General features: G+C 36.5%; 1 protein-coding gene across 1 annotated transcript; it reads right to left on the bottom strand.

Moving 5' to 3' along the window:
- Nucleotides 1-1,286: 1,286 nt before the first annotated feature.
- LOC145686453 (larval cuticle protein A2B-like) lies at nt 1,287-12,101 on the bottom strand. Its single transcript, XM_081759765.1, has 3 exons — nt 11,948-12,101; nt 10,172-10,306; nt 1,287-1,787 (listed from the first exon to the last, which is right to left on the bottom strand). The coding sequence occupies exons 1-3, from the start codon at nt 11,957-11,959 to the stop codon at nt 1,473-1,475; spliced, it is 462 nt and encodes a 153-aa protein (XP_081615891.1). The 5' UTR covers nt 11,960-12,101; the 3' UTR covers nt 1,287-1,472.
- Nucleotides 12,102-12,327: the final 226 nt, after the last annotated feature.

Below are 12,327 nucleotides of genomic sequence, written 5' to 3'. Positions count from 1 at the left end.
CTTACTTGTTCGGGGATCGAACCAGAAGTAAGCGCTCTACCACTTTTTCTAAAGTAAACTGATTTACCGAACGTTCCTAAGTAACTTGTTTTAACCTAATTATGTTTCACTACATCTTACTCGTTTTTGTCGTTTCTTCAGTAACTGATAAAAACAGGGACGCGAACGCACAAATATTGAAGACAGTTAAAATTCCAAAGGCTCTTCCACCAGGAATCGAACCCGGGACACCTCGTACCAAAGGTGTAGCCACTAACCACTGAGCCGTCTTGCCTCCCGGTGAAAGTCTTGTACCTCAAATTAAGATTGAGAATTCGGACGGTTGTCTCTTCCAATGCTTTCCAGTTCGGAATCTATTTCTAATTTTAAACTCTTTCATAACTTTAGCCCACGGTTATATGAAGGTTAGGAAATTTAGGGTTACTTTTCGTAGGGAAAAAGGAAGTAAAATGAATCAAAATATGGGGAAAAAAGAAGGAGAAATGCTACTTCCTTTACTATTTTGACAACTTTCCTTTCATCTCATTGAAAACAACTCACTGCAAACTACATGCATCTCTATAACGTTGAATTTATGTATACTGATCAGACTATATGCATATATTATGAAAAATATACATCTATTGTACTTACCATTTAGCATCTCCTTGTAGATACAAAAGAGTTAACAAATCAGTAGCGTAGCCAGGATGTGTGTTTGGGGGGGGGGGCCAAGTGCTGTTATAGGTACATATAGAAAAATTACAAACAAAAAAATATATAAACATAAAAATGTATAAAAAATTACAAACATCAAAGTACCAAAGTACATTGTCGGACCTCTTTGGGGGGGGGGGCCGGCCCCTCCGGGCCCCCCCCTTCCCTACGCCACTGTAACAAATCATGCCTCTTCTTTGGCTGAAAAAGTTGGTGTATGTTTGAAAATGCATCTATGATGTTTGCATCCAGAGAAAGCACAAACTGCTTGGTTTTGCCAAAATTCTCGTGCAAGAAACAGTACACTCAAACCACGATGACCGAGAAATTTGGATTTTAAAGAGGAAATAGCAGTAAAAGTAGTAAAAGGGGAGAAAATGAAATTGGGGCCAGATTAAGGGGGTGAAACATCCCGAAAGGATGGAAAATTATGTATCTTTGTTTCTAACTGGAATCAACATTTAACACACATAGCATTTTATATAGAAGACCTAGGTTTTGGTGTAAAAGAAAAACATTCACAAGTAAATATCCCAATTCTAGTTGACTCCTTGTAAGAAGTGATTGTTGTATCAAGGAATACAAAAGAATTGAGCGATAAAGATTTTTAATTTATAATCAATTCATTTTGAATACTTTTTACAATGAAACCTTCAACATAGTGAAGAATGATGACTTAATAACATTGCTAATGAGCAGGTAACATGAATGTTTGTAACATGAAAATGAGAGAAAAACAGGCGTTCTTCATGGGATGAGAATAACAAGACAACTTGTTAACCGATGTATCCGTGTCCGATGGCACCATAACCGGCGATGGCTGGGGCAGCGACAGCATGAGCGACTGGAGCAGCGACAGCATGAGCGACTGGGGCAGCGGCAACAGCAGCAGCTGGGCCAGTTCTGTGTACAACAGCGTTGAATCCGTTGACTGGGTCAGCGCTGTATTCAACAGTTCTGGTGGTGCCGTCGGGCTCAACAAGACTGTAGGCACCCTGGACTACATCGCCGTCACGGGCTTCAACCTGGTTCTTGATGTCTCCAGTATGATGGTCAGCTACGCCATAGTTAAATTGGTAATGAGGGGCGGCCTAAGGAAGAAAACAAGGTTTAGTAATAACTATCATCACTACTGATAATAATATACAGGCAGTAGCAGAAATTGTTTTAATACTCTACTTGTTATATTTTCTCTCAGTAACTTCTGAACGAATTGACCAATTAGGAAACATTTTTTCAGTATTTTTCAGCTAATCACGTTCTTTCAACATCAAAGAATACATATCAATTCATTTTTTTTTTTAATATTTTACAAGAATACATGTAGTGTGTTTGTATCCCTTTTTGCAGATAATGAAAAGTAGTTAACGTAATGAAAAAAGTGAATTATTTAGTTTAACGTCGCACAATTATGCCCTTCAGGCTAAAGAAGATGGATTAATAATGAAAGGAAATCATAAAAATTGGCTAATGAAAATATGGGGATGAACGGAAGAACTTAGAGAAAACGCAAGAAGGCGGTTTGTTTACCACATGGAACCAGGAATCATTAGTAATACAATTCGACAAGAACACCAATACAGAAACTTTGAGGGCAGTTATAACCCTCACATTCTTTAGAAGGACTCGAACTCCCGACGGATTTCGTCTTATGTGCCTTAGAATAACGTCTTAAACTGCTTGACTAGACCACTGCTCCGCTTAGCTAACTTAGTAGTTTTGTTCAATATTGGTTTATTTTGCAATTAATAATAGTATACATTAATTTTCAATTTACGTTGCTTGGTTGATTTGGAGCACCGTGGACTATATGAGACGTGGACTTATAGTTTAACGTGGGATCCGAACGGCATAAGCATCCATCGAGAAGCGAACCCGGGTCTCCTACTCCGAAGTCTTCTCCATTTACAGTTGTGTTTATATTGTTGTCACTCTGTTCTATATAGTAAAACCTTCAGCTGTTTCGACAATACATTACGTTTGCATTATTACATGCTACACGAGCTGGCATATCAAAAATTGTCTTCCGTAGAGAAGCAAATTTAAATGCTACTAAATAATTATATAAATACTGTTGGCTATATTCATCATAAAAATAGGAGAAAAAATAAGAAGAAAATAATATGGTTTCCTAAAATAAGCTCCACTTGACACTAATTAAGAATGTGCCACCTTGATGTTACAAAGAAAGAAATTTAAATAGCAGTTGTCACGTGTGAAACGGTCCAAAGAACACGTGAGTCGCTTTTAATTTGAAGAGACTGAGCGAATATATTACAATAAAATAGCACAAGGTTGTTGTGTCAAGGTACAATCAACCATAACAGTATTAACAAACCATTATAATGATATTTATGTAATTATCCCTATTCCAAAATACTAATAACATAGGATGAATCAAAATAGTATACATTTTTTATCCCTAACGTTGGCTAGAATATGAGTTAGATGCCCTTTTAAGGAAATGACAATAGTTTACATTTTATAAATCGGTAGATAAAGCACGAGTGCGATCACTCGTAGCTGAAAGATTAAATTAACTCCACAAATATATACACGAGAAAAGGAAACGAAATATCATCGTGTTCATGGGTCTTGTCGGGCACTTCCGTTTTCTACCACTTTCTGATTCCACAAATTATTTTTATCTCATTAATGATTCGTCTCTTTTAGTTTACACATTGCATAAACGTAGGACGTTAAACTAGGAACTTAATTTTATGTCATGAGAAAAAGAGAGGTTTAGTCACATGCTGTGGTCCTGCGCCGTGTAGTCGCTAACGCTCTCCTTTGGTGCAAGCGGTCCCGGGTTCGTTTCCCGGTGGGGACACTCAGTTAAAAAAGTGTAACAATTTTTTCAGGCCAGCCATCTTCAGTGAGGTTTTCCTGGGTTTCTCTCATTCACACTAGGCGAATGTCGGGATGGTACCTAACTTAATGGTCCCAGGTCGCTTCTTTCCTTCCCCAATCCTTTCTTCCTTCCCTTTCATCGGATAATGTGCTCGCTGAGGGACGTCATCCCTCACATACGTGATGAGCTAAATGACTTTCGTTATCGACAGCCCAGAAATCTAATTCCTTGTCACTTGCTATAGCACCTTTTTTGCATAAAATATATAGGGCCTATATATATATTTTTTCATTTTAATATTATTAGAAAACTTCGGAAGAAATCGAGAAAGATGTGTGGAAAAGATTTATAAAACGAGACTCATGGTGTGGCTATTAGAATACGTAGAACTTCACCAAGTTGGGTTCAAATAATCAATATCATATCCTTTCAAAACAAGCGTGATTTTTGTATATACCTAGATAGTGGGGTTTCTTGCTCAAGGTGAAGGGATTTATACCCTAAAATAGGCTCTCTTGCGTACGCTACTGGTTGGAGCCAAACAAAAGTCTCAACCACGAAAACTGTAAAGATAGAACAAGCACTCTCTAATGTGAATAGAAAATCAAAATGAAGTTAGAAGAAAAATCGCTGAATTGTAAAAAAAAAAAAAAAAAGGAATTGTGAATAACGTGTATAAAATGATTCATGATGTGTATTGAACACTACGGAGCAGAAATGTGGACATTATGAAAGAGCGGTAAGAGTGAATAGAAACGTTCGAAATGTGAGAAAAGAAAGTGTAATATATGTTGGATAATACAAGTAATCCACGAGAAGGAGTTGGAAGAAGTTGGGGTGAACCGTAAAGATAGTTTATATAGAAGAAACAGGTAAGAGCACTTATTGACAAAAAGTTAATTTATTAAGAATGTGATAGAAAATAAAAGAGTAAGGAAATAAGAAACTTGTCATAGCTCTATAATGTTTAGATTTACTCTAACGTCGAATGTAAAAGATTGGGGAAGGACAAACTGCATACAATTTTCTCTTTTTCTTTCTCAAGTGATAAGACGGTGATGACCGAATATTATGGGGATTACATTATTTGAATAAAATACACTGAAATGTACTAGGGAAAAATTGCTAAGATAATATCACTGTACAATGGGGAAAATGCGTAATTCTCGAGAAAACTGACATGACTCTCAACAAGTAGCGGTGTCAAAGTGTAAGGAATTTGGTTTAAAATAATTTAGTTTCATTATTTAGCATTGTATTCTAAAGATGTATTTTGCATCCTGAGCATTATACTAGCATGCTACTTTCAACAGCACTACGGGTAGTCTATCAAGCAAGGTGTATGTGGTCTCTGGTTCGATCCTGCGCAAGTAAGTTTGTGGTGAACAACATCGTTTCCGAGGGTCTTCTCGGGGTAACCCGTTTCTTTCCCCACAATATCATTTTATCAATATTTCCATCATAATTCACTTGCCTTAATCATCCATCTCCCTTAGCTGGAAAGATATAATCATGTGAAATTAAACTGAAGAATTTCATTTCATTTTCATTCCTATTTCTATCAAGCAAGGATGACATTCAAATGGGAGACCAGTTTTGAAAGTCCATATCTTGGAATCAACTGGATGAATAATCTTCGTCAAGGAACTGGATTTCTATCTTGACCCTCAACACTGTGACCAAAATTCATTATATTGATCCATCAAGCAGTTCAAATTTTGTGTCTTCCAGTTTGGTTTGATTTTTGGGTTTAGGGTCCCTTTTAGCAGCGAGGCTATATGAGACGTGGTTCTACAGCTTAACGTGGAATCCGAACTACATGGGCTCCCACTCGGAATCGAACCCGGGTCTCCCACGCCAAAGGCGGTTGCGCTAACCCCTTAGCCACGAGGGAGCTCTTTGGTCTTTCGGGTTACTAAACTGAGTGTTAATAAACCAAACTCCTTAAAAAATACGTAATTCTTGGAAAACAACAACTAGTAATTTCCTTCGATCAATACAATTGGTAAGCTCTGCATAGGGTACTGGCTGCCTGGTTGGTGATTGGTAGTTGCAGTTGCAAAATACCAACTTTGACCCAACGTTGTTTATATACTATGTTGACCAAGCAACAATTTGCCATCAGTTATCTAACCGTGTCGACCTTGCACTCCCAATTGTAAATTTAATTCTTTCATACAGTTACACTGGCAATTGTGTTAGCGAATGCTCGACAATTCAGCTAATTACAATGTAGGGCCAACTTTGGTACAGTTGGCTGGGCTACCGTTTCCCATTGTTGCGCTTATTGTCTATTCTGCTAGGATTCGCACTTAGTATTTCTTTTTCTTTTACTCATTGTTTTAAAAATAGATGTACAAAAAAGTACATTAGACTAATTCCAGCTACTATTGTAGAACTTTCAAGTCCCCCCCGTTTGAAAACTGAAACATTAAAATTCGTATGTGGTATAAACATGACTCATCACAGAAGTCATAACCAAGTAGAAAATATCAAGATTATCATGAAACATTTAGGGACCTCATTCTATGCTACTACAAAGCCTAAACCACTATGGTGCGAGCGGTCCCGGGTTCGATTTCCGGTGGGGACACTCAAGGGCGCCGATTTCTCTGTAAATTTGGGAGGTTGGCATTCAGAAGCAGAAAGTATATATATGAGGATTTTAAGACAAATTGCATTCAAATTATGTCAAATATTGTAAATTCACGAATACAATGAGGGGGTCCATGTGACTTTTCGGGGGGGGGGGGGCTCGGCCCCCTCAGGATCGGCGCCCTTGGGGACACTCGGTCGAAACAGTGTAAAAGCTGTTTCAGGCCAGTCATCCTGAGTGAGGTTTTCTAGGGTTCTCCTTATGTGGTACCTAACACACAGGTTCCAGGCTGCTTTATTCCTCCCGGGAACCCGGTGGCTCAGTGCTAGAGCTCTTTATCTCTGGTGCGTGGGGTCCCTCGTTCGATTCTCGGCCCAGTAAGTTTGTGGTGGACAAATGATCGTGGGTTTTCTCGAGGTACTCGAGTTTCCTCCCACTTTCTCATTCCACCAATTTTTTCATCATCATTCACTTGCTTTAATCATCATCTGCCTTAGCCTAAAGGGTATAATCGTAGGACGTTAAACTCAAAGATTTCATTCCCTTTATTCTTCGTCTTTGCTCGGATAGTGTGATAGCTGAGGAACCGCCACCTCCCATACGTGAAGACTAACATGCTCATAGACGAAGAAAGCCCAGAAATCTAATCCCAAAACACTATGGAGATTATTCAGAGACGATTTTATGTATGATTAGCGTCGTACTGAGCGTTTGACTAACGCGTGGCTATAATTTTCGTATTTGAGCAACATTTTGATTATGTTATCCACAAGTTATATCGACAGAAACACGCAACGACTTTTCTGCAAGATTTTCCAAACACATTAAGAGAACATGTAAGACAAATATTGGAGAGCAGTCTCGTACTTTTCCTCATAATGTGTTTGGACATTCTTGCGGAAAAATTGTGGCTGGCCTACGATATAAATCGTAGATAACATGGTCAACGTAGTATCTAAATACGGAAGTTAGAGTCACGCGTTAGTCAAACACTTAGTACAGTGCTAATCACACCTAAACGTCTCTGAATAAGATTGTATTTGTTTCTGAGAATTGACTTTCAAAATAATAAAAGCTAACTAACTAACTGTAGCTTCACAACTTTCACAGTTGTTCTGTGGTAGAAAATGCCTTAAATGAGAAAGGTAATAATTATAACAGAGAACCTAACAATAACTTGGTGTTGTGCTAGGAAAAGAAGTTTTACGAATTGTTTTGTTGGTTTTGCTATGAAAGGAAATTCTGTGGTAATACTTTAAAACATTACTGCAAAATCGATACTTCGGTTTGAAAATAACAGTTTATACATATTACTTGTGGGTAATGAAGAAAACATTTCCTTGCAGTTTCCTCTGCCCTAAGGCGTAAGAGTGAAATATTTAGCTATAGGCTTTATTGTGTTATCGAAAGTGAGAAAACAAAAGCCTCATATCTCATAGAAAGTGAAATAGTAATGTAATATTTAGTTCATGTAACAGCAACTTATCTCTTGCTGACTTAATTTGGCATTCTCACTAAAGTGCAGTTAGACATATCTTATTTAATAAAGTATAAATTTAAAAAAAAAAAAGTTAAGTAACGTGAAATTTTTCTTGAGTTGATTCTTAGAACTACATATTATAGCTATAAGTAAGAAAGATTAAACACAGCAGTGAAGTTACATGAAGTTTGCGTTACCTTGTTAATTAAGAGCAACACCATTAGTTTCATAATCTAATTTATGTAATAAATGTCTTAATTAATTATCTCAGAAGAACAAAAATGACATTAATCACAAAGTCATTCAGACCAACTATAAGCAAGTTGTTGACACAAATACTAAAGTAAAAGAAAAAATACAAAAATAGGACAGGCCGAACAATAACTAGCTAACTCTATGATCTATGGAACACAGAGTTTCAATGTCGCAAAAGCTCTGCATTGACTTATGTCCTTAGCTGACTGGAATCAGCTCCTACTTTGTATTCCTATTTCTAACTAAACAGAGGTTGAACATTTTTGAATTTAAATAATAGGACAATACAGTTAATGTATAAACATGTAGAACTAGCTAAACATGATAAACTCAATTTTTCTTGGCCCATTTATGTTGACACAGGAGCGTCATTTCAGATTTTGCTTGGGGGGGGCAAAACCCCTTGATATAAGTAGAATTTCGCGTTTTCCACTCATTTACTACTACTCTATTGATAAAATCTATATAAATCTCAAACTCAGGGGGGGAGGGCAAATGCCCATCCCTGCCTCCCCTAAATGACGCCCCTATGTCGACAACTAATAAAACAACTTTCCATGTGAATATTCAACTCACATTAAATCTTGATTTATTACTATTTTTCTTTGTGCATTAGTTACTATTACTACTAACTTTTTTATGTTAAAGCTAACTCATTCTTTTGTATTAATATTATTGTTTATAGCAGTTTCGCGTTCCTTTCCAACATCGAGGCTATATGAGGAGTGGACCTACAGCTTAAGGTGGAATCCGAAGCCGAACCACCGCAATTTGTTAAATTTTCCATACTCTTCCTCCGAGAATGGAACCCCGAACAATATGCTATTATTATTATTATTATTATTATTATTATTATTATTATTATTATTATTATTATTATTATTATTATTATTATTATTATTATTATTATAAAACAGAGAGTAAAATCGATGTTTTTATATTCAGCCGTTTCAATTCCGTATTGAATTTTCTATTTGATGATCTATGTTTGCTTTCATTTTCTCAATGTTTCTTTATGTTACAACTTTGCAAGCTTGTAACTAATAGAAGAACACTCTCCATCAGTGGCGTATATATGATTTTGTTTCGACGGGGGCTATGCACAGCACTTATTTTTTTTTCCTTTTGGGTGCCGACAAATTTAAATTAAAGTTGTGCATATAAAAAAATTATTTCGAGAAGGCTTGAGCCCGAAATCTCTCCCCCCCCCTAAATACGCCACTGTTCTCCATGAAAAATTCCCATTAATCAACATGGCCAACTATAAGTTCTGAACCCAGAACTTCCTGATTCGGAGCCAGAATGGTAACTGATGATATACGTGGACTCACTTAAGTATATGTCATGAAAGTTCTTTATTTTACAGTCGATGTTCCTGTGCCATTTTTATTTCTCTGGGTACGACAATGCAACTTGATCAGATGTTTCAATAATCACAAAATATTAGTATATACATACACTACGATATTTTCAAATACACTTATCGTAGAGGGCCACGGTGGCTCAGTGTATAGCGCTTACCTCTGGTGCGTGGGGTCGCCTGTTCAATCCCCGCTCAGGTAAGTTTGCGATGGACAACATCGTGTCAGTGGGTTTTCTCAGGGTATTCCTGTTTCCTCCCACTTTCCCATTCCATCAATTATTCCATCGTCATTCCTTTGCTTTAATCATCGTCTCCCTTACTCTAAAGGGCATAATCATGGGACGTTAAACTGAAATAATTCATTTTGTGTCTGATTATATGGTGATTCAAAGGGACAGCGCTGACTTCTGGCACTGAGTGTTCCTGGTTCAATTCCAGACCGTGTGAGTTTGTAGTGAACAACACTGTGCCTGTGAATTTTTTCGAGCTTCTTCCTCTCCTCCTTCATTTTAATTCCATCAATTCTTTCGTAATAAATCATTTCCATCAATCATCCATCTTTTTTTAGCTCAACAAATATAAACATAAGACGTAAAATTAAAGATTACATTTTCTGCTCAATTGGTCAAGCTTCTTCCTCTATCGTGCCGAGGAAAATCCTTACTCTTTATGTTATTACATCTGGTTATGAATATTTTTTCTCTTTTTACAAAGGTGATATATAATTAGAGAAAATGAATTAGTTAGTGAATTTTAATTGATTTAAAGCTAATAGGAACAGAACTTGTTAGTAAACAATAAGAAGAATTTTAGATAATTTTAAAGAGTAAAGACGAAAGTAAATGTTAGATTTGAAAGAAATTAAATATTAACAATATTCCTATTATACTGAAAAAAATTTGTGATAGACAGGGACCGATTGGTACGTACGAAATAGTCTACTTGTTTGCTGACAACTGGGGCAGCAGCAACTGGAGCAGCATGGTAAGCGGCGATTGGTGCAGCAGCATATGGGACTCCAGGTCTGGCGTATGCGATGGCCAGCAAGGAGGCTGCGAAGACTACCTGTAAAGAGAAAATCAAAATGCGTTTTAAATAAATACGTTATTCACGAAAGTCCTATGTTTATGATAATCAGCTGATAAAAAGTCAAATTTCATATAATTTGGGTTTTCATTATTCAAAACGGAGATTAAATTTACCTCCAAGACAAATACAAATTTATGTTTGATTCGCCAATGTAAGTTAAAACAAGATAGCTGTGGTTATTTTGAACAAAGTAACTAAGGTATTTTATGAATATCTTAAACGATTTTCTGTAGAAAATTGATAATTATTTATATTTTAAAACCTTAGTCTAAAACCTTAGTCTTAGTCTTATTAGTCTAAAAACCTTTCAGAATTTTAGCATTTTCTTCCAGAATATGAAAATGAAGAGAATGATACGTTCAGAGTGAAACATCCTTACTAAAATAGCGGCCACATTACCGGTATCACCTATTAACTTGAAGTTAAAACGTTGAAATTGACAGAATTAAAAGTGATCCCGGAGTTTTAAACAATATATTTCGTAATTACGCTGATAATTACGTCTTGAATTATCGGTTTACTCAATATAATTTTAAGGGAAACCTATAATACGTCGTGCTACTATAAGACGATATGAAGTAGGTAAACTTTACTAATGAAAGTTGCTATTTTGAATATAATATATAAATATTTACTTTTTTTTTTCTCTCTCTCTCTTTGAACGTTTTGTTGAATTTCTATTTAAGTCGAAGGTTCGCAAATTGTAGCCTGTGACACTTTAATGAACAACCCGCATACGATTATTGGAGTTATGTTGGCACTGTAATGTCCTCATATGTAAGCTAATGTATCATTCTTTTGTTACTTGAAACAGAAATTCTTACTTGAGACCTGTATTTCAAGAACGAATAATTTTGAACATTGACACTTCGAAGAAACTTGTATGCAGGCCCGCGATTTTTCACATCAACTTAGTTTGTCCCAGGTGTCAAAAAGGGTTGATTTAAAGTATCGAAGTATGGATAATGACATTAGGTTTCTTTTCTTAAAATAGTTTTTTTTTCTGTTGCTCTAAATAATGATTTTCTTTTCTTTTCTTGAATCTGACTGGTCTAACAAGTGACATTGAAATCGAAAACAGTCAGCAGGGAACGAGAGAAAAAAAAAGTCCACTATCGCTCTCACAATAGCTGGAAGGCATATAAATAACTAAGAAAGATTTCGCTGCTGGAACAAGTTCATCTTCAGTTAAGAAATACGTTTCGCTTTTTCAGTCTTTCCGTTGGAAAAAAGTTCTACTTTCTTTTCCGCACTTGAGATGAATCTTCTTGTTTTCTTTTCTTACAGAAAAACAAAACACTGACGAGGAGAAAGAACTGAGAAAATTGTAATAACGAACTTCCGTTGAGCTTTCGTTTGTTACAGACTTAACAATCACGAAAATCCAGTTCCTTTTCGCGCCAGTATAAACTTCCGAATCTCACCGTTAGATGGAAATGTAAACACTATGTCCTTGCTGCCATCTATCCGCAGGTGATTTCACTACAAACACTTATTTTAAGTTTAGGTTACATTCGCGTGAGATTGATACAACAGAAGTTCACCGTTGAGTATGCGTAATTGTTGAATAACAAATCAAAAAAGGCACACAATAATCCAATCATTGATAAAACCAACCTGAGCAAACATTCTTATTGTCTTGTGTTGTGTTGACTTCTTGCAAACGATGTTATTGTTTGTGGTGCTTTTATGAACTGTGGTTGACCATTGTGGTCACGGAGGTTTATATAGGGCTGTCAGATTGTGGTGAATGGCATAGGATTAAATGGGAATCGGGGTCAGTTACGGGGCAGGTCTTGTAGTTGCCGGCACTCACTTGCCTGCCAATGTATTCTAATACTACACAACAACGGCATGGAGAAAGAAAGTAAATGGTAACAACACATATAACCCTGTGGAGCGGATACCGCGAATCAAGTGTACAGGTGCGCCATATGCAGTTGTAACAGGGGAGAAGAAGATGAAGAAGAAAAGTGCTACACAAGAAAGGAAAAAAG

Source organism: Thermobia domestica, chromosome 5, assembly GCF_964235325.1.
Source record: "Thermobia domestica chromosome 5, izTheDome1.hap1.1, whole genome shotgun sequence".
Classification (NCBI taxonomy): domain Eukaryota; kingdom Metazoa; phylum Arthropoda; class Insecta; order Zygentoma; family Lepismatidae; genus Thermobia; species Thermobia domestica.
This window is presented reverse-complemented; position numbering and strand designations above follow the sequence as displayed.

What these genes read in the sequence shown, in the direction of transcription:
- LOC145686453 (XM_081759765.1), bottom strand. An exon ending in GCAAACAAGTAGACTATTTC is followed by an intron (nt 1,788 to 10,171) that starts GTACGTACCAAT and finishes TTTCTTCCTTAG; the next exon opens with GCCGCCCCTCATTACCAATT.